At 37.2% G+C, this 23,663-nt stretch overlaps 2 protein-coding genes across 2 annotated transcripts in view; both read left to right on the top strand.

Annotated features, from left to right (window-relative positions):
* The window catches only part of LOC108363344 (uncharacterized), a 123,853-nt gene that overhangs the window by 8,775 nt on the left and 91,415 nt on the right, over positions 1-23,663 (top strand). The window lies entirely within an intron of this gene.
* On the top strand, positions 3,519-4,887 carry LOC108363345 (putative nuclease HARBI1). Its single transcript, XM_017616687.1, has 4 exons — positions 3,519-3,715; positions 3,776-4,214; positions 4,279-4,423; positions 4,488-4,887. The coding sequence occupies exons 1-4, from the start codon at positions 3,591-3,593 to the stop codon at positions 4,862-4,864; spliced, it is 1,086 nt and encodes a 361-aa protein (XP_017472176.1). The 5' UTR covers positions 3,519-3,590; the 3' UTR covers positions 4,865-4,887.

A 23,663-nucleotide genomic window follows, 5' to 3' on the forward strand; every position in this document is an offset into this window, starting at 1 on the left:
ATATCTCAATTCTATCGACTAGGTGTATGGTGTCAAGTTAGCACTACATACCATTTTTTCTTAAAAAACGAGAGCTACAAATTTTTTCTTTCCACAACAAATTTACAACAAAAACACTACAATTAATGCCGTAGTTAACTTTTCCAATTTCGAAAAGTGTAGTGCTAACTTGACACACGTGTGACTTTGCTACATTGGATACTGCGTTGGGTGAATTACACTGGGATAACTTGTTTCAGGATATCAAAGTTGAAGGTTGTTTTAATGTATTCAAAACCCACTTATCTGATCAATGTTCTAAATATGTGCCAATTTTCAAACCAAAAATGTATAAATTTCTTTGGTTCTCAAAGGATGTAAAGCGTCTAAAAAATTTGAAAAATAAGTTTTATAAAAAATTCAAATCAAAATTCAAAAAGCAATGTTTTTTTGGAAAATATCGTTACTATAAATCTGAGTTCTCAAAGTTAAATAAGAAGCGTTAAAAATATTATATCCGTGATTTTGAGTCGGATATTAAAAAAAGCCCGAAGCATTTTTGGTCCTATATTAATTCCAGGAAAGCAGGCTCGAGTATACCCAAGACCGTTTTTTACAAAAAAAATAATGCAACTTCTGTGTCTGAGGCTGCATATTTCGTATCTGACAATGACCTGTCTGATGACGACCTATCAAATATTCGTAAAAATTTCACTAAGAGCACGTCTCCTCTGGGTTCGCTTACTCTAACAGAAGATAATATTTTTGAGGGTATCAAAAATATAAAAAGCTCGTCTCGCATAGATGCAGATGGCTTTTCAGCTATCTTATTCAAAAACTGTGTTTCCTTAGTGAAGCCATTACTACTAATATTCAATAAATCTCTTTCTGAAGGTCTGTTTATTGATGACTGGAAGCGAACGTCAACCACACCTATTTTTAAGACTGGAAACAAATGCGATGTTGAAAATTATAGACCAATTAGTAAATTGTCCACAGTTGCTAAAATATACGAAAACATTATTAAAACTAAAGTTTTTGTTAATGTCAAACATTTGATCTGCCCTAATCAGCACGGCTTTGTATCGGGCAGATCTACGGTGACTAACCTTGCAGTTTTCACGGAGGATTGTTTCTCAACTTATCGTAATGGCTTTCAACTTGATGTGATATACACAGACTTTTCAAAAGCCTTCGACAAGATATCCCACAATATTTTATTAACTAAATTAGAATGTATGGGTATTCATTCGGGCTTCCTTAAGTGGATCAGGTCCTACCTACGCATGAGATCTAGCACGGTGGTTATCGATGGCGTTTCGTCTAAGCCATTTTTTGCTTTCTCAGGTGTCCCACAGGGTAGCATCCTGGGCGCACTATTTTTCGTACTATTTATTAATGACATCAGTTCCTGTTTTTCAAATGCTAGTTTTCTTCTGTTTGCAGATGACTTGAAAATATATTCTGAAATTACATGCATAAATGACTCGGCTGAACTCCAATCGCAGCTTGACAGGCTATATACATGGTGTGTTGAAAATCGGCTTTTCCTTAACATCAGGAAATGCCATAAAGTGTCATTTACTAAATCGAAAGTACCTTTAGCAACATCTTATTCCATTGCAAATGTTTGCCTTGACTCGTTAAGTGAGATTAAGGACCTTGGAGTACATTTCGACTCAAAACTCACGTTCACTTCGCACTTAAATAAAACTATTGCTGACTCGTTTGCCATGCCAGTCATTAATATCATGTAAATTTTGTAATTCCTAATCTGTTTGAAATTCTTGATTGGTTTTGTGAATTCTTACATAAGTAATCTTGTAAATTAAATTTTTAAGTAGACAACTCAGCATTATGACTGATAGTTATATTTAATGTTCTGCTTAATGTCTGTTATAACTATAGTTAGTTGTAAGACCTAAATAAATAAATTCGAAAGAATTATGCAGATCTGATCTCCTTCACAAAAAATTGCTTCACGTATTCGAACACCCATATTTTAATACATAAATATATATGTATGTATTTTATTTATCTAACTCCCTTAACACACCTAGATATATATTAGAAATTGAGCCTTTTCAAACCAATTTATAGTGATACCCATACTTTAATAACTGATCTAACTTATTAAATAATTTTTAACAGATGGCAACACTTAAAAAAAAAATAAACTTAGTACACATCTACAGGTCAATCGCTTTAACATCATAGCCCATCTTTGGAAATCGAACGAATGCAAACCTAATCATATTCAAAAAAAAAAGGGAATTTAAGAGATACCAAAAGATGTTCTTCCAAATTTTCATCTTTTGAACTCCATTTCTTAGAAAAATTTTAAATATGCAGTTTTGTAGCCTATTAAATTATAATTGTTGTTGTTGTTGTTGTTGTTGCTGTTGTTGCTGTTGTTGTTGCTGTTGTTGTTGTTGTAGTAGTTGTAGCGGTTACCAAGCCCCGCTTGGGTCCGTTCATCCGTCAACGTTGGGTCTGTCCATAAGGACAGGGGCGTCAGCTGGGAGGGGCAGCTCAGGGCATGTGAAGAGGTGCCGAGAGTCATGTGGCGACTCTCCACGTGCCGGGCATTGGTTGGGCACATCCTCATTAATTCTGCTTAGGTATGAGTTAGGCCTGCTGCAATAGTCTGAGCGAAGTTGGGCTATTAAATTATAGTATAATAAGGCGACGGCCGCTGTGGTGTAGTGGTTAGCAGTGCGCGTTACCCCTCCGCAGGGCCTGGGTTCAAGCCCTAGTCAAAGCAACTTCGCAATAAATATAGAAAAAGGTTTTTTCTTAACAGCGGCCGCCCCTCGGCAGGCAATGACAAACCTCCGAGTGTTTTTCTGTCATTAAAAACAGCTTCTCATAAAAATACAATCGCTGTTCGGAGTCGGCGTAAAACTGTATGTCCCGTCCCTCCCCTTTGTGTGACAACATCAAGGCGCATGCCACCAATCGGAGGAGAAGCTCGGCCAAACACTAACGTATGTATATATAAGCGCAAATCTATTCTTATTATTATTATTATAACGTGCAAGTTTCAAGTCTAAAAATTACCGTTTATTTTTGAGATTTTTTTTTTGTCGAGGGTGTCGCGGTAATTTAAGAGGCCTGAAACTTATACCTTTATATTAAAGTTTAATGGGCTACAACGGGCGCGTTGAGAAATGCATCAAGCCAAAGCATCAGTCTCTTTTATTTACGTATAGAACCGGCTTGCCAATTGCCTTGTTGGGGGTCGTACCTTTCCTTGTCAATCCGTCAATATCCAAGGGTACCCCGGCAACTATATGAGTAGAATTTTATCTACATGCGTTCTCGTTCAAAAACCTACGGCATTCAGTAAGAGACTTTCACCCCTATGCTGTAATCCGAAAGTTCGTAGTTACGAATTCGTAGCTCCGTTCCGAAAATTCGAAAATTGGTATGCTGTAATCCGATCGTAACTATCAACGGCGTTGCCAACTAAAATAGTGAAATTCGAAGTTCTTAATCAGCTGCTTTGGCAGAAACAAATCAAAATAAACAGAATCGCAAGTGAACAGTGAAATTAAAAAAAATTGTTTAATCGTATTTGAAAAAGCTTTTCCTTAATTAAGTAAAATAGAATGGATTCAGTGGCCGGTGCACTTTTGTCTCAGGAGGAAGAACATGCTGCAGTCAACTGTTGCATTAATATACAAAGGAGATTGCTACGAGACAGTTCTGATCCATTTAGCTTAAATGATAAAATGTAAGTTTTATAATTGATTTCACTGATACACATATAAAATAATCGTTTGAATGTTTAAAGATTTGTAAAAAATTTCCGCCTCAACAAAAACGCATTTAAAAGCGTTTTAACAATTATGGAGGAAGAGCTTGGGCGAAGTGTAAAATCATCATCGGTGACTCCTGTAAGTAGATTGATGGCAGTTTTGAGGTTTTTCGCTGAAGGAAGCTACCAACACGGTGTTGGGAAAGATTTTGATGTGGGGTTGGCGCAATCAACGTTCTCAAAAACATTGACAAAAACTTTAAACATCTTGGAACGCCGACTGTGCCCAGTATGGATTAAATTGTCAATGACGGAGGAGGAGAATAAACGAGCCAAAATGTGGTTTTACAGGAGAACGCAATTCCCTGGCGTTATTATGTGTGTGGACGGCACGCACATTAAAATACTTCCTCCTGCAGACGAACCGTATTTGTACTACAATCGTAAGGGATACTACAGCCTAAATGCAATGGTGGTAAGTAAAACCACAAGAGCAAAGTGATTTTGTACGTGCAATTTATCGTAAATTTATTAAATAGATTTGCGATAACAAGATGCAAATAAGGTGCGTTGATGCTCGGTTTCCAGGCAGTAGCCACGACTCACATGTGTGGAATGTAAGCGCTGCGAAAACCTATTTTGAAGAGAGATATCGGCAAGGAGACAAAACAACTTGGATATTAGGTATGTTATAAGTGGAATGAGAGCAAAATGTGTTAAATATAACTAAAAATATTTTGTTTAACAGGCGATGCTGGATATCCATTACAGCCGTGGTTAATTACACCATTCCGTTCTCCTGTGGCAGGAAGTAGAGAAAGCGCCTTCAACAAAACGCACAGTAAAGCGCGCAACATAGTCGAGAGAGTCATCGGCGTTTTGAAAAATAGATTTCGATGCCTGCTAAGTGCTCGCCAACTACATTATTCGCCCCAAAAAGTGGTACAAATAATTAATGTGGTATGCGCATTGCATAACATGTGCATCCACTACAACGTAGAAGATAATACACCTGATATTATGGATGATGAATATCAAGATGTAAATGAAGAGGAAGCGCCATCAGAATTTTCCAGAGAAGCGTCAGACATAAGAATGCGAATTTTGAGATCATTACCTAACTAATGAAAACAATCCCATAACTTTGTACTTCATATTTATTTGATATAAAAAATTTAAAATAAATTCAGTTCTTTACTTAAAACTAAATATACAAAAAAATCAGTTGTTTTCTTAAATCTAATAGTTTGTACATATATACAGTTATCACAAGCGTAAGTTCATCTCTTAAGTTCAGTTCTTTTCTTAAATCTAATAGGTTTATACATATATCACAAGCGTTAGTTCAGTTCTTTTCTTAAATCTAATAGTTTATACATATATACAGATATCACAAACGTTAGTTCACTTCTTTAGTTCAGTTATATTCTTAAATCTAATAGTCTTAAATCCAATAATCTTTAAATAAAAAAAATTAAAAAATCAGCAGTTCAGTGCAAAATTAAATTAAATTCAAAAATAAAGAAATCTTAAAAAAAAATGTATCCATTAGTTCATTTTTGCTGGCTTCTTTCTTGTATCCGCAGTAATTTTTCCTGCAAATCAAGCTCCCTTCTTTTAAGGGCCTCCATTTCAATATTGTGCCTCTTTAATTCACGCAATTTTTCCTTCTTCATGTCATGCATGTTTTCTTGTACTTGGTACATGCGTCGCACGTTATCTGCCAGCTCGTTTGCAGACTCAGCCTGGCGTTCCAAAAAGGCCAAACTTTTTTGGTAGTAGCTTCGTTGCAAATTTATTTGCTCCTGTACCAAAGTGGCCGTGTCGTTTTTTTTACCGGAGGGGAACGCCTCTGCACATTGGCATTGTCTGGCTCAGTTGGCATAGGAATGACTGCCGCAGGTTCCACCACCGGTTGGGTAACCGTCTGTGTTGTTACCACACCAAAAGAGACAGCTCCATTGATCCCCGATGTGGAAGTGTGCAAGCCCGTCAACTCTATCACTTTTTCCTCCAACTCATTGAAATTGTGCATTCTGTTGGGTCCACCACCAGTTGCCCTCGTCTCTGCTTTATTGGCGGAAAGCTTTCTTTTAATGTAGCACTTATAATCGAGCCATACCTAGAAATAGTATTGATATAAGGAAAACAATGATAAATAAATTTTGTGCTCTTAAAATTTTATCCGCACCTTTTTCCAGCTGGATACATCTTTTGTCGGTGGGCCTAAGCTGTTTAGCTGCTGAGCGACGCTTTCCCAAAACTCCACTACATCTTCTTTAGCTCCTTTTGCAAAGCCGCGAGCAATGTCCGGCCTTTCGGTCATGCATTCTACCATTTTTTCGTATTACGACCGATTTGTTGTGATCTTCGACCTGATAATTTTGTAATTATTTAACAATAATCCATTTTTTTCCAATCACACTTGTAACTTACATATTTTTTCCTTTACACACTTTATTTTATTGATATTTTAAAAGAATTCGCTTCGCTCCGACACCAGTTGCTCTTCGTAGAAAATTTCCGACAAATACATACAAATTACAGCTACGTCGGATTCAGGCATACCAACATTACGACTTTCGAAGATGGTCTCCGAATTTCGAAATTACGATACGGCAACGCGGATTACAGCATACCAATTTTAAGATTCGTAGCAAAATCGAATCTACGACGGATTACAGCATAGGGGTGTTTAGTTTTGTGACTTTAAAGCTTTCAGGACTTTTTCTATCAATTGTTGACATATGTGTATTTGGTATATTTGGCGATATCTTGGACATAAATGGACAAATGTTGATTTTCAAAAGCTGGGAAGTTTGAGGTTTATTCGTATAAATACGGCCATCCGAGTAGCGTCATAAAAAGTCCAACGGTGGCCAGTCGGATGATCTCGGTGACCAAATGGCGTCCCCTCTACGGCAAAGTATTCGTTTGATAACCCTCTATTGCAATGAAGTGTATCCAAGACTCTGCGAATAATCAGCTGCCTTCAGTTGTTTTGTGGCATGAGTATTATAGGGATGAAGATGAATGCAAAATATACCGTTATATGTCATAAGACAGTACGAGTTTTTTTAAACGACGCGAAATCCATAAATTTGTTTCTTCATACAGACATAAAAGTTATAGCGTAACGGATTGCTGGAAACAAGAAAAGCTCTGATTGACTGAAAAGATTGGTGTGAGATTGCGGGATCCCGGACACTTCTATGTCCCGAAATCCCAGGATTACGGCTCCGGGATCCGAGATTTTTACTGAGTCATTTATGGAATGATGTTGGAAACGAAAAAAATTTATTCGTTTGACATGAAAAACGAGATATACAGAACACCAAAATTTTAATTCAAAGTGAACTTTAGCCATTTGCACTCAGACGTGAATTTCAGAACCTGCCGGAATAACGGTACTTGTTCAAACATTTTGTACAAGAACTGTTTAATAACGAAAAATCTGGTAGCACGAAAAGACACAACAAGATTTAACAGTGTGGAAGGGTTGTTCCTCCTTTTATTTTGTTGCCGTTTTGTGGGAACTGAAGTTCTGGAGATATAATTAAGGGGTTTTTGCAATTAATATAGATATTTAAGAATACTATAAAAATAAGACATTAAATTACGGACTCTTTTACTAAGGTGCATTATGATCCCTGTATGACCCACTGTTAAATGCAAAAGTTGTGATCAGGGACCAAAAATAACTGTTATCTCGAATTTACAAATTGAAAACGTTGCCTGAATTCTGAAATTTAACGAAAACGTTGTTTCATAACAGTTATTAGATGAGGAATATTTTTTTCGTTGCTGTTAAGAGTTATTTCCCAACGTTTATTTTTTACGTTGCTCGATAACAGTTATTCCCAACGTTTATTTTTTACGTTGCTTGATAACAGTTATTGCCCGACGTTTATTTTTACGTTATCTGATAAGAGTTATTTCACTCTCTCCCTTCTATTTCATCATCTTCATCTTATTCTCCACTTCCATCTTCATCAATATCCTAATCTTACAACATTTATCAGACAACGTAAAAAATAAACGTTGTAAAATAACTCTTATCCAGCAACTTAAAAAATAAACGTTGGGAATTAACTCTTATCGGCAACGGAAAAAATATTTCTCCTGCATAACAGTTATCAGACAACGTAAAAAATAAACGTTGTAAAATAACTCTTATCCAGCAACTTAAAAAATAAACGTTGGGAATTAACTCTTATCGGCAACGGAAAAAATATTTCTCCTGCATAACAGTTATCAGACAACGTAAAAAATAAACGTTGTAAAATAACTCTTATCCAGCAACTTAAAAAATAAACGTTGGGAATTAACTCTTATCGGCAACGGAAAAAATATTTCTCCTGCATAACAGTTATCAGACAACGTAAAAAATAAACGTTGGGTTATAACTCTTATCGACGAAATAAAAAATATTTCTCATTTAATAACTGTTATGGAGCAACGTTTTTGCTATAAAACTTATAACTGTTATGTCCCTGGTTGTGATAAAGTGGAAATCCCGAAAAATCCCTATATCCCGGGATTCGAATTTTTGCATCACTGAATCCCGGGATTGTTAAAATCCTCCGGGATTGAATTGAATGCCCTAATCGATATCTGCTCTTACGATATGTGATAGCGATACAGAGCCTGTTCGAGGCACGTAATAAAAGCGGCATTACTGCCGTACTGATGCAAAATGGCAACATTGTTGCAACTGCCCAACTGATAATACATTGCTTGAAATTCACACAGAACGCGATAGTTTAATAATTCGCGCAACACTGCGGTTGTGATTGCAACTCGAACAAGGCCACACTGTTTTCGGATATATGCACATACAGTGACGCAACAAAAGTATTGGCACAGAGAATTTTTCGCAATATATGCAAAGTTTCTCGTTCTAATTTCTTTTCGATAATTTTTTATAAAATTGTAGTTCATACTACACCACAAATCATAAATATAAAATCTCAAACAAATTCAATAAATTTGCATACTAATTGCAGCTTTCTATTCAGATTCTTTAGAAAATTTCTAAGTATGCAGTTTTATAGCGCATTAAGTTTTAGTATAACAAATAGTATGTTTAAGATTTCTAAAAATCGCAATGGTTTTTGGCGCTTTTTCACGAAGTTTCCTCTAGAGATGGTCACGGGACTAAATATTTAGTCCCGATCCCGCCCATCTCGAAATTAAATTTTTAAGTCCCTAACCCGCACATCCCGACGTTTTTCGGAATTGTACCGCGGGTCCCGTGGGTCCCGAAATATATCACTAAGAAAAATTTACATGTCTCAAATTAATTATAAATAAAAATAAAAATAATGATAGATTGGCATCTTCCGATTATTTTGCTGTTCGTTTTCGTCCCAATAAAACATAAAACAGTATATTTCACACATCGTTTTTAAGGAAGATTTTCCGAATTTCCTGAGGTTGCGGTTTTATCGGGAGTGTCGGGAAAGGATTTTGGTCCCGTCCCGCCCGCGAAATTTTACAGACCTTGCCGATACCGCCCATCCCGGCCAATTTGAAATCAGTACCGTGGGTCCCGCGGGTCCCGATATCCCGCGCCCATCTCTAGTTTCTTCCATACAAAGTCCCAGTAGATATTTTCAGGAGCTAAAAAGCCTTCCAAAAGGCCTTCTTGATCCACTTAATAATGCCGTCCGCAAAAAAAATGCCAAAAATCAACGCGATTTTCTAGCAAATTCAAACTTGCACTAAAATTGAATGGATATAAGACTACATACTTAGAATTTTTCTAGAAAATCTGAATAGAAAGTTACAAATTAGTATGCAAATTTATTGAATCTTCCTGAGTTCTGCGCAAAGTTTAGAGATTTTATCTTTGTATATTGGTGTAGTATGAATTATATTTTTATAAAATATATATATGTTTGGTAATTTTTTTTGTAACTTTTTCTGGTGACATTTAATGTTTTTGTAGGCTTGGTTGATCTGTCATGTGCAAGTGAAAACTCTCGGTTTCTACTTCACTTTATGCCCAACGTTTCGCTAACTTCCTTATCTTCTGCACACATTTGTTCTCGTCTAAAATTTGGCCGGCTAATTTCAGCGATGAATCATATTGCGCCATTTACAAGTCCTTTGGACACATCAATATTGGATCGTAGCATTTTTTTGTGGTCATTCAATTATTTCAAATTTCTTAGGTAAGCCTCCGACTTATTGATGTCGCTAGGCATGATTTGGTATATCTATAGCAGGGGTGCTCAACAAATTTAAGTTACTAAGCCAAACGACAACAACGTTAATACCAATTACAACATCGTTCTGGGAATTGTAACAAATATTTCAACCCCAAATTAAGACATCAATGATGCAAGCATACATCTCAGAAAATGCAAGGCAACGCAAGGCAGCAGTGAAGGAATGTCGGTTGATTTTTGCCCCGTTTGTTTTTACTGAGTTAACTTACGCTTCTTTTGTTTGTTGTAACTGAGCCAAAATGAGCCACAGTGATGTTGTAATACGGGTGACAAACGGTCTAGCTTATCGGCATGAACAACCTTTAATTGCATTAACTCATGCATTATCCTCTTTTAAATGTTCATAAGCAGTCGAACAATTGCACGAAAATTTCCTGCATTTGTTGGAGCGCTCACTGAATTCCTGAAGTCATGCAACGCTGTCGACATTTGGGAACCGTTTGCCATCAGCGGGGTTTACACAATCGACATGAGTGACAACATGGTGTCATATTTTCCGACGTTCGAATACGTATGTATCACTGGATCAGCAAAGAGTGCCTATTTTGATATTCCCCACCACTCAGCATATTTTGGATATAAGTACGTCTAAACAAGTAAACAAAGAATAGAGCGAAAAGAAGAACGAGTTGAAACAGCCAAAGCAGTTCACTTTACTGCGAAAAACGTGTTTTAATTTTGCTAAATGCGAAAATATTGCATTTTTCACCTAATCTATTAGAGAACAGTGAACATTGTAGTGCACTCCATTGCTTTGCAATTGAGGCTGCTTCAGCAAACGTTTTAGTGCACTCCATTGCTTTGCAATTAAGGCTGCTGCAGAAAACTGCAGCAGCATCTCTGCGGGACTGATTAGTTAACTTGCTAATGGAGGCTGCGTGGAGCAGAAACAAAATCATTGTCAGGAAATGCTGTTAATATAATAATAGAGAAACATTTCGGGAACGGCTTTGCCGTGGCCTATGTACACAAAATGTAGCGATTCGTCCCAGCGCTACACTTGCATCTACGCTTCTTACATCTTGACGGTTGTCGCAATTTAACACACAGCACTTCATTGTATTAGTTTTTACGCAGTCTTCAACTCAAAAATCACTCACAAATTGCAAATTAACACGATTTAAACTGATTTTTCACTTATAATTCAAATTTCTCTTTCGCTGATTTGTAAACAAAGGTTTATTTACAAGTTACCACAACTGTCAAAATCGGCAAAACCAAAGTAGCGGTACCACTGACGGCGCCACCTTTGTTCGCTGCACCGTGTATGGAGATGGTTGTTTTTACCAACGCATGTTAAAATTGCGTTTGCTTATACATGCATATGTATTTGTGTATGTATGTACTTTGGCGATCGTTTATTCACATTCACTTATGTATGTATGTATGTATACATACTTACCCAACGGGACTTGAAGCGCTCCATTAGTGCTATTAAAGCATAAACAGACGGCAGCGTTGATCCGGACCAACTCGTTAATTCGGCATTATCTCGGGATCCGGATTAAGTCCTAGAGTTAATTCCCAAACTTAACTCGGATCAAGGGAATTTTCGATGATAATACTGACCAAAACTCAGAGAGCGTAGAATACAGGAAAAATGCAAAATTAGCATGGACATATACCTTTTCATCGGTAATGCAGTCACTAATACTAAATCAAATAGGAATCCAATTTAAAATGAATAAGAACTTATTTCGGTGACTGCATTACCGATGACAGGGTGGCTGTCTATGCTAGTTTAGCAGTTTCTTTGTGTTCTACGCTAACTGAGTAAATAAAGCAATCGATTTCTTCATCCGCGGTAGCCGAGTGGTGAGAGCTGCGTACTACAAGCCTGTAGGTCCCAGGTTCGATCCTCGGTTGGAGCGATTGCCAAAAAATTTTTATTTTTATCCTTTTATTTTTCTAAATTTGATTTGATTTATATATTTAATAATTATTATTTTTTCATTTGTTTTATTTTATTTCAGATTTTTTATTTTATTATTAGTTAATTTAAATTTTTTAGAGTTTAATTTTACTATAAAAGTCAAAAACAACTAACTAAAAACAACTTAATAAAATGTAGAAGTTATAATTGAATCAATAAAAAAAATTAAATTCATGTTCTACTGGGCGTGGGATTCGAACCTACCACCTCGCGGCTCGTTAATCCGCATTACTGCCGTCTGTCAATGCACATTTTTATCAGATCAATTGCGGCGTTAATCCGGATCAACGTTGCCGTCTGTCTATGCTTTTAGAGCGCTCCATAATCAGCAGTAAGCGCTGCATTCCTAATTTCACACTTCATTGTATTTTAACATTGTGTGTCATTAGAAAGAAGCGCTCTCCTACTGCTCCTAAAAAAGACCTTGGTGAGCGCTTTGAATAAGTGCTCCATTAGTGCCCTTTTCATATTTATCTTTTAATAAAAGAATAAAGTTTTAGTAAAGCAGCAAGTATTTTTATTAAATGTACTTGAATTTTGGTAAATTACATATAAACACAAAGCAAAATTTAATTTTGAAACTTATTGCAATGTTGAAGTAATATATATATATTTTATATTAACCCAAATCAGAATATAACATAAATTAAATTTGAACATAACATTTAACTCAACTGCAATATGTGAAGTGTATAAATATTATTTATCCTCTTGCGTGGATGCTGCTTCATGGGTAATCTTATTATTATAGCGTCTCCTATACACCTTATTCTTCATCTTACGAAAACCCTTCCGCATTGATGCTTCGAAATCGGAATAATGGTCATCTTCAAGTTTCACCGCATCTGTGAAAAAAATACATACATATGAACTACAGTGGAATCTCCCATAAGCGGACACTGAAGGAATAGATTGTCCTTAACAAAAATTAAAACGTACATACACAATTACATATAAAGAAAGAAAATTAAAATAAAGGACATATTTTTTTTTTATTAATGTTGAAATAAATAGATATTCACATATTTACGTATACCATTTTGTACTGAATATTTAATTATTTAAAAAAAAATTTGTAATTGTTGTTTGACGTTTATTAGCTTCTTGTTGTTTTAGAAGTTCAGATTGGAAAACGGATTCAATATTTTTAAGTTGCTCAAAGACCTCGTAGTTATTTCTAGAGAATTGTTGTAAGTTTTTTAAAGCCACTATAGCCTCACCATACGTTTGGATACCTCCGGGGGCATTGTCTACCTCCTCTTCCCATTCTGAGTTGCTACTTCCATCAATTAGTTCTTCAGTGATTTCGGGTTCAATAGACTCTGTCTCGGTGCATACATTATTGTCAAAGTCGATGAATGTAGACAAGCTTGCTTTATTCACTTGTAACATTTCTTCAGTAGGGGAAATGATTTCTGGATCAAAAAAACTTTGCCTTATTTGAGCTAATGGCAAATCATCTTCAGAGTCACTGGACGACCACCCAGTTTTAACAAAACTCGCTTTTCGAACGCAGTTTTTTATTGTTGCGGTATTAACTTTTTTCCAAGCATTTTTCATAAAATATAATGCCTCCAACACATTTATTGATTTTGCAAGTTCTGTGGCACTTTTGGAACTCTCAATTTCAGACAAAACTTTTTTAATAGAGAGTTTCGGTAATGCAATTTAAAGTTCTGTATTATTCCTTGATCAAGTGGTTGACAAACTGACGTTGTGTTAGGTGGCAAAAATATTAACTTGACATTTTCTAGTATGAGGTCTCTGGAATGTTAGGTTAGGTTAGAATGGTGGCGGAAAACTATTACGCCCAAGTAGCAGCTAAGTGCCATTTTGATACCACATACCTCGAATGAGTATGTTAGAACCAGCCGGCCTGGTTGATGAAGTAGGGTATGTTGTGGAGACTTACATCAGATAGCTCTCGTAACGATGTGAACTCATATGCTCCTAGCATGGTATTTCTGCTCCTCATTAGAGCTGGACATTTGCAAAGCAGGTGTTCTACTGTTTCCTGCTCGTTCTCATCTCTGCAGCTTCTACAGAAGTCGTTGTAGGCGATTCCCAGCGTTCTCGCGTGGGTACCAATCGGCCAATGCCCAGTAAGAGTCGCAACAAGCCTAGCAACGTCAGATCTGGGTTTACTTAGTAGGTTGTGTGTTCTCTCTGGGCTGTACGCAGGCCACAATAGTTTGGATAAACGGCAGCCTGCCACGGTGCGCCATCTTTGATCCGATTTCCGGAGATTGTGGAGAAATATGTCTTTATATAAGGTTCCAATTGGGGGTGAGATCCGGTCCTCGATCGACTCCAATGTGGAACCCTCTCTGACTAACTCGTCTCTGGAATGTGAAGTGGCGTTATCTAAATATAACAAAACATTTCTATTCTCTTTTATCATTTTTCTATCGAATAGGTGGAGCCATTCCGTCATTATCTCACGAGTTATCCAGGACTTTCGATTCGATTTTCAAATAGCTGGCAAATCCTTCACATTTATGTTTTTAAAAGCACGAGGGTGGGCAGCTTCACCAATTACTAGCACCTGCTGCTTTTCGCCAGCCATGCTTACACAAAATAGAACTGTTAGCCGTTCTTTGGCTAAACAAGAAAAACAAAAATTTTATTTTTAAATAAAATTACTATTAGAAATGAAAAACATTAATTTTATTATTATTCTATTGTACGTAAGATAGATATAAAAGAAAATTCAAAAGATCCCTTTGGCGAGATTTTCAAAATCTGGTTTTACGTCAGTTAAAGCCGTTCGTAACAATTCTGTTAAATGTTGGATAGTCAATAGGTACGTTCGTTTAAAATCTCCAGTAAAAAATTTCGAAAAGTGAAATTCCGGCAAAATGTCATCTGTTATCTCACAAGAGAAAAATATCCAAAATAGTACGCGAACAGAAAATTTGCAGAAACTTTCAAAAAAATTTAAAACGTAGGAAAACAAATCTCGAAGTCTTATCCTGACACAGTTCACTGACTAAACGAATAATTACTTACTTCTTATAACTTTAATTAGTCGCATTTTACTATTTTAACTTCCAAACCATCAAATTCAATTTAGGGATTTGCGTAAATTCCAACCAGCAGTTTTTGATCAGCTGTTTTCTTGTAGGCAAATTGCTGTTGGGAAATTTTTTTCCAGCAGAAACTGGCAGATTTCCTTCAAATGAAATGTCATTTTGCTCTCTCAATTTCCTTACTTTGCAAGTTTTCTGCGTACGCGAACACAAAAAGCTGATAATTTTTATAACTTTCAATAATTATCAGGTACGCGAAAGCAACTAATTGTGAACGGTATTTTTACTTTACGAATTTCATTGTAGAGTACAAAGACTCACAGTTATACGTTGTACCAAAAATTGAAAATATACGGCACGCAGATGTTTTCAACAGCGGATATTTTAAATCTGGTACTTGTTGACGGAATTCAAGCAATGGCAAAGCTTTATGTTGCATTTCTAGTGCCTTATATTTTTTTAGCTCTTTCGATGCGAAAAGCAGAGAAATCTCGGTTTTAGTTATTTTTTTTTAACTTTGGGAGAAAGTAAAAAGCGCCGCACTTTGCTAAGCAAAGAGCCGCATTTGGCTCAAAGAGGCACGTTTGCCCACCGTTGGTATATAGATTTTTAATTAGATAATTGTTTAATAAATTTTACTATAGTAGGAGCTTGCAAAATTCGGAAAATCTCTTCCCGTATATACAATGTAAATAATAATGCTGAATATGTCGCATGTGTTCCTTTTGTTGACATGCATAAATTTGATGCATGATTTGATTTGAATTTATTCGGCAATGTCTTCATATATCACTTTCAAACAAGTATAAGCGGCATGATATAAACTGGCACTTGCATGATGTGTTACATGCCGCTATTTTTGTAGTTCAGGCCTTTAGTATCTATATATAATTGCACAGTCAAACGACTTAGTTAGTCCGATCTGCAGCAGCCAAAGAATTGAGCTATATATCAAACTAAAGTGCAAGCTGCAGTTACAGTTGACGTGTTTGTCAAAAAACTAAAAAGCGGCAGAAAAGTTGATAGTGAGTAATATAATCTATTGAAAAATATTAACCATATTTCCGTGGAATTGAGATTCGGAAAAGTTATTAGGTATTATTCACAGTTTTGAAATATACTTCACGAAAGCAAAAAATAAAAATAGCTGAGATCCCTTTCTTTTTTAAACACCTAGGATATCACTGACCATTAAAAAGGACCCTGAATGACTGCAAACCTCAAAGCTTTACACATTTTTGTATGTGATTTTTAGAATGAACGATCCAAAATTAGCCGGTATACATATTTAAAATTTTTTAGAACCAGTGGTTGAATTTTTGTACTGAAAGGGTTAACCCTAAAAGTATAATCTACGTCTGCGAGGCGTATACGGAATGGGTAGTTTTTTTTTTTAATTTTAACACACAATTTACTTTTTATTTTTTTGTTTTAAATAAATGTGGTTATAGTTTTTATTAATAAAACTATGGCAGGACTAAGTATATTTTAGCTCACAGGTTATCTTTTAAGTAAATAAGCCTCTACGGCGTATGTTAAGGCTTACGTTACTCCCAAATAGATTAGGTTTCTAGGGTTAAGAAAGCTTTAGTTTGAAAGTGTGATATTAAATGCTTTTCACCATAAACGGCGCCAATTTTCAATGATTATTGCGTTTCAGATTAAGACTAATACCAGATATTGTGAAAGGTTGGACTATACCTTAAAGATGACGGTTTTCTCATGGCCCACTGCACGAAGCTTAGAGTAGAGTAATGTCTTTTAAGAACTTAAAAATTATCCTGGGTTATCAGGTGTCTAGCAATACAAGATTAATTATTGTCTTTCACGAAGTTCTTTAAATAAATTTTGAGCTAAGTACTCACCCGTATTTCGGCGGTTACTACTAGTTTTAACAAATTGTTAGTTTAATTTCATATAAAATTTACCTTTAGGTTTATGCATTTTAAGGATACATCGAAAATTTGTTTTAGAGAATCAATGTGAAATGTTTGCAGGAACGATTAACCGGTTTGCTGAGCAACCGAGACGTCTGCTCTTTAAATAATTTTTGTAAAAGAAATCGGCAAGTACATATCGTCCCCCGCATGCCAGAAACATGAATGTGTAAAGATGAAAATGTTGGGATTTTTTTATATGTCGGGCCCTCCCCTAAATTCGATCCTGGCGACACCCATGCATATACACGAAATAGTGAAATCGCAATTCTTTACCTGAAATGCTTTTGAAGCTGATGTTGTTTCTTTTTTCCATTTTTGGAGCCAACCATCCGAAGCATTGAAATTAATTACGCCTAACTGCTGTGCGATTTCAAGGGCTTTTGCTTTTATAATTGGCCCTGATATTGGAATTCTTTTATTTCTTATTTGTGCAAACCAATTCAGACACAAATTGTCTATTTGCGACCCTTTAGAACCAATAAATCTCCGCTTGGTGTTTAAATTGCCGCCAGAGCACAATTTTAATTTGAATTCATCTTTATTTTTTAAGATTTCCGCAGCTTGAGTCTTGCTAATTTTAAATTTAATCGCGGCACCCCTAACAGATAGATTTTCTTTATGCGCAGCATTTATAACTTGTATTTTTTCTTTTAAAGATAACACATTTTTACGACCCATTCTTGCTTCTTTAAATTACATCTGTGTACTGGCAATAACCTTTGCATTTACATTTTTTTCTAATTATTATGTATTTGAGTTTGAGGGGATTCCCCGAATTATTTATTCGAGTTTGCATTATTTCGATTTCTCAGGAAATTGTCGCACAGTTGGCAAAAGCTGTCCATAAAGAGTTTAAGTGTCCGGTTAACAGTGATTCGCGTCCGCTTAATAGAGCTTCGGGTACCTAAAAACTATACTTTTGCGTCTGCGTCCGTACATGTGATCGTCCTGTTAATAGAGCGCACTTTCTATGAAAAATGTACCAAAAAGCTTGGGTCCATCAACATCGCCCGGCTAAGGGAGATGTCCGCTTATGAGAGCTTCCGTTTGAAAGAGCTTTCACTGTATATTGTAAGTGAGACGAATTTAAAATATGTAAATATATATTTTCAATATATAACACATGGCGTATGAGTGATATTTTTTAATACAAAAAATAGTACTGTTAGAAAACATTGTAAATGACACATGGCGTATGAGTGATTAAAAAAGTAAATAAATACGTAATGACTTAGTAATGAGGGTTAACTTACCAAAAGCATATTTTGAGAAGATCTTATATTTTCGCAATGCATTTTTTTTCTGGCTGCCATCCCTGTTTAAAATAAGTGCGAATTCTTCGGTAAACATTTCGTTTAGTGATTTCGAAATATCCTTGGACCCGATAGTTTGTCTTATATATACTACCTACGAAAGATAAAAAAATTATAATAATGTAAGTACAGTGCTATCTGGGTCGAGTGAACTAATTAATGCAAGACCAGTTCATAGAAAACAGATTGTTCACTATATCCAGATTGAGTTTTTTGTTCTTATAATCAATTTTATTGCGCAGTGCGTCTTTTAAAGTTAAATTTTTAAGAACTCTGAAGTATCGTCTTTTCCCACAGCTAATGTCAACACATGTTTCCTGTTGTTGTTGTATCGTTGTCATCAAGCTCTATAGCGGTATACCCAGGAAGCGTGAAGCCTCGATGGGGTCTGTCCATAAGGCCAGAGACCTTTGCAGGGTGGGGTTCAGTGGGCATGCGAAGAGATGCTGCGAGTCATGGAGCGTCTCTCCGAATGCCGGGAATTCATTTGGCACATCTGCATTTATTCTGTTCAGGTATGAGTTCAACCTGCTGCAGTAGCCCGATCGAAGTTGGGCTATGTGGCCCGAGTCTCCCGAGGCAGACGAAGCGTCCACGCCAGGTGGTTGCGTGCCCAGAACGGCATTCACAGGTCGAGAGTCTATATAACTCGGGACTGGCTCTCTTTGAATTGCGTTCAAGGCCTGTCGGTAAGCTGTTGGGTTCAGAGGTAGTTTTATGAACCCCGGACTTCGTCCGTCAGTTCTTATAGATGCTTTCTGACATGCCGTGGCGAGGATTCTTCCGCAAGCAGAAGTCTGTTTGGGTGCTAACACGATGACACCCTACTAGGAATTGCTTGCAGAGCATTGTGTTATGCTCCTTAATGCGGCAACATCAGAAGGAATCCTGTCGCTGTCTTAGTGCCGTGTTTTTGGCAGGTCTGCAGCTTCATCCACTGCGTCCTACTAGTCCCCGGTAACCACACAGGGGCTGTATAGTTCAAAACCGGCCGGCCAATTGCCTTGTATTTACGTTGCCAACAACGTTTCTTTGTCTTTGCCCCAGACGCTGCCGGCTAGCGAGTTGAGGACTTTGTTGGGGCTTTGTACTTCATTGACAATTGGGGTTGTATGTGCCGAGAAGGAGAGTAGACCTTCGAAGGTTACTCTGAGGACCTTCGGCTTATTCAACGTCGAAATTAGTTCGTCATCGATGAGAATACCCAGTTGCAGTCTGACCTCCTTCGTCCAAGTGGTGAAAAGCGTTGCTGAGGATTTTGTAGGGGAGAGGGTTAGGCTCCGTGCAGCGACGAAGCGAGAAAGCTCGGCGAGATAACCATTATTGAGCAATCGCCAGCATAAGATGCAATCGAGACAAGCTTAGAAATGTAAAAGTTGAACAATCGTGGAGAACTCCCTGTTTTATTTTCCTAGGTTTGCCCGCTTTGTCTCTAAAGATCACTGACGAGTTTCGACCACTCAAGTAATTCGTCGCCCACCGTTTGTCTTCTAGTAGCGTTACTTGAATAGTTCTCTCACAGGTCTCGGTTTAGGCCACGAGTTATCTGGGTGTTTATGGCGTCAAGTGCTGTTGTTGTGCTGTGCACTTTACGGAACCCATGTTGATGCTTCGCTGGGGATCAGTAATTTGTGTAGTGCGGGAGTAGAAGGGTCCCTAGTGTCTTCGCAGCCGGGGAAAAGAGAGCTATCGGGCGAGAAGACTCTCCTTTGTTGGACGGTTTCCCCGGTTTAAGCAGTGGAACCACTCTCCCCGTTTTCCAGATGTCTGGTACGGTGATAGTGGCCATGGACAGGTTAAGGACCTTGGTTAGATATTCCACTCCCGCAGGACCCAAATTTTTGAGCATCAGCATGAAAATTCCGTCGGGTTCAATGCTTTTGGAGACTTTCGCCTTCCCGATGGCTATCCTTTCCCCGTCGCTGCTGAAAAAAAAGAAGCGCACTTGGTGTTGGCAGTTTTTGCAGCCTTCTGGTCACTCTACGTTTGGCTTTGTCCGCCGGAGGATGCAGTATGAACTGTCGGCTAAAATAGCTCGCGCATCGCTCCGGGTCGGACGAAGCGTGGTCGCCAAAAGATATTTCAACTCTGTCGTCATGCTTCGTCGGATTGGACAATGACCTTACGGTTGACCAAAGCTTGCTCACACTAGAGGCGAAGTTACAGGTCTTCAGATGGTCTTCCCACTTCATTAGTTGCCGAATCTCCGAGTTGAAACCCCCTTTGGTATTAAGTTTTTCGTTACAGTTTTGAATTTGGAAGGAATTGATTTTAAATTTTGTTCACTTTACAAATACTCAAAATTGTTCACTCTATAGAGTACTCAATGGAAAAATTTTCATGTTCATTCTTGCGAGGTGTTCATAGCATCGGGTGTTCACTCCAGCCAGATACCACTGTAGTTATATAAGAAACAATACGTCTAAATTATATTTACAGAGACATACAATTTCATTTTTTGGCATAGATGTAATATTTTTCTGTACATCGTCCATTTCTTACTTCGAGTTGAATGGAAAAAACTTTAAATTTGAAGGCTTCGGAAAAACGTGGTGGAAAGTCTTTCCAAAGAGACCATATGCTTGGCAAGCATAGAAGATATGTTTTTTAGTTCGTTTTGCAAATGGTTGTTTTGCTCTTCTGGAATGTGTAATTGATATTAATAATTGAAAAGTAAAGAATCTTAAGCGTTATATTTACCTAATTTTTCAAGTTTTGCGTTCAAGATGGTCATTGCATCTTTGCTGTCAGATCCAAAACTCACATAGGAAGAGAACATTTTCACGTGGTTTACAAACCTAGACGAATTTTCATTTTTAATATATTTGTTTAGCTTTGTACCACGATTGTTTATTAGGAAAAATTGAAAAAGCAATAACGTCTAAGCGGTAGAAGTTATAGCAGCTATTNTTTTCTAGACTTCAGCAGGGATCGAACCTGCGAATTCGATGTTCAAAGTCAGAAGCGTTAACCACTGAGCTATGTACATCCCGTAAACTCTTGTTGCTAATTCATTTTCCTTATTCAACCAACTACTATCAAGTGCAGCTGATTTGCCGCTATTTAAACTCGACAGCGTGGTAGTTGTTGTCAATTCTATACATCGCTTTATTGTATAGTTATTTTGTATAGTTTCAGGCAGGCTCTTCCTAAACTATGTATTTGTCAATGTTATTGTGGCTTGTTAACATTTTATTTTTAATATTTTTATTGAGCTTTGTACCACGATTGTTTATTAGGAAAAATTTAAAAAGCAACAAAGTCTAAGCGGTAGAATTATAGCAGCTATTTCGGAGATTACATCATCTTTTCATCAGACTTCATTTTTTTGACTTCAGCAGGGATCGAACCTGCGAATTCGATGTTCAAAGTCAGAAGCGTTAACCACTGAGCTATGTACATCCCGTAAACTCTTGTTGCTAATTCATTTTCCTTATTCAACCAACTTCTATCAAAGGCAGCTGATTTGCCGCTATTTAAACTCGACAGCGTGGTTGTTGTTGTCAATTCTATACATCCATTTGCTTATTTGCTTTTTTGTATAGTTTCAGGCAGGCTCTTCCTAAACTATGTATTTGTCAATGTTATTGTGGCTTATTAACATTTTATTTTTAATATTTTTATTGAGCTTTGTACCACGATTGTTTATTAGGAAAAATTTAAAAAGCAACAAAGTCTAAGCGGTAGAATTATAGCAGCTATTTCGGAGATTACATCATCTTTTCATCAGACTTCATTTTTTTTCTAGACTTCAGCAGGGATCGAACCAGCGTAATCGATGTTCAAAGTCAGAAGCATTAACCACTGAGCTATGTACATACATTCCGGAAACTCTTGTTGCTAATTCATTTTCCTTATTCAACCAACTTCTATCAAAGGCAGCTATTTGCCGCTATTTAAACTCGACAGCGTGGTAGTTGTTGTCAATTCTATACATCCATTTGCTTATTTGCTTTTTTGTATAGTTTCAGGCAGGTCCTTCCTAAACGATTACATGTCTAAATAACACAGGTCAACTCAACACACACAAACTAAACACACACCAACTCAACCCATATCAACTCAACACACACTTGTTTAACACATGTGTTGGGTATTGTAATGATTGATATTTGATGGTCTTCTTTCTGCGTAGGCGGCCTCCGGCCGCACTTAGGGATTATAACCCTCACAAAGTAGAATTCTCTCTCTGTTTTGCGACGAAAAGAGGCTGAACGCCTTTTGCAGAGAACACCTTTCTGCGTAGGCGGCCTATGGCCGCGCTTAGGGATTATAACCCTCACAAAGTAGAATTCTCTCTCTGTTTTGCGACGAAAAGAGGCTGAACGCCTTTTGCAGAGAACACCTTTCTGCGTAGGCGGCCTATGGCCGCGCTTAGGGATTATAACCCTCACTAAGTAAAATTCTCCTTTCTGTTTTGCNGGCCTCCGGCCGCACTTAGGGATTATAACCCTCACAAAGTAGAATTCTCTCTCTGTTTTGCGACGAAAAGAGGCTGAACGCCTTTTGCAGAGAACACCTTTCTGCGTAGGCGGCCTATGGCCGCGCTTAGGGATTATAACCCTCACTAAGTAAAATTCTCCTTTCTGTTTTGCGAAGAAAAAGAGCTGAACACCTTTTTCAGAGAACACCTTTCTGCGTAGGCGGCCTTCGGCCGCGCTTAGGGATTATAACCCTCACAAAGTAGAATTCTCTCTCTGTTTTGCGACGAAAAGAGGCTGAACACCTTTTGCAGAGAACACCTTTCTGCGTAAGCGGCCTTTGGCCGCGCTAGGGATTATAACCCTCACTAAGTAGAATTCGCTTTCTGTTTTGCAAAGAAAAGGGGCTGAACAACTTTTGCAGAGAACACCTTTCTGCGTAAGCGGCCTTTGGCCGCGCTAGGGATTATAACCCTCACTAAGTAGAATTCGCTTTCTGTTTTGCAAAGAAAAGGGGCTGAACAACTTTTGCAGAGAACACATTTCTGCGTAGGGCCTGTGCCAATCAGTAGAAAAGTTCTATGGTGAAAAAACTTTTTAACTACTATAGTGAGAAAATTTTACATTTCTGCTGTGCCAATTCGTAACTTTTTACTGCTGGAAATTTTTGACAGTTGCTTTGATGCAGAAGAAGGCTATTGAGTCAGCAATTAATATAATGCAGCAATTATAGAGAAAATATTTGCCTTTGCTGATTTCAGTTCTTTTGGTACTGAAATCCATGTATTTATTATACCTTTAAGCAATAACCACTAACTTTTCTCTAATATCCACTCGCTTTGGTTTTCTTTAATTTATGTGTATAGATGCGTTGTTCTGTATTCTTCATGATATTAGATTGGTTTCTTCACAGATAATTATCACTATTTTTTGTTGGAAAGCGTTTCTTAACCCAAAAAACTAGCGGCTTTCGTTCTAATGCTCTTCTTTTTTTGCCTCCTGATAATTTCTGCAACTAAAGATTTTACTAGCAGAAAATAGCAGCTGTCAAAATG

Source organism: Rhagoletis zephyria, unplaced genomic scaffold (assembly GCF_001687245.7).
Source record: "Rhagoletis zephyria isolate East Lansing unplaced genomic scaffold, Rhagoletis_zephyria_1.1 Rzeph_scaffold_01251, whole genome shotgun sequence".
Classification (NCBI taxonomy): domain Eukaryota; kingdom Metazoa; phylum Arthropoda; class Insecta; order Diptera; family Tephritidae; genus Rhagoletis; species Rhagoletis zephyria.

Excerpts from the sequence above, each read along its gene's own strand:
- LOC108363345 (XM_017616687.1), top strand. The coding sequence starts at position 3,591 with ATGGATTCAGTGGCCGGTGCACTTTTGTCTCAGGAGGAAGAACATGCT. Across the intron at positions 4,215-4,278 it reads ACAGCCTAAATGCAATGGTG|ATTTGCGATAACAAGATGCA; the intron begins GTAAGTAAAACC and ends TTTATTAAATAG. Across the intron at positions 4,424-4,487 it reads CAAAACAACTTGGATATTAG|GCGATGCTGGATATCCATTA; the intron begins GTATGTTATAAG and ends TTTGTTTAACAG.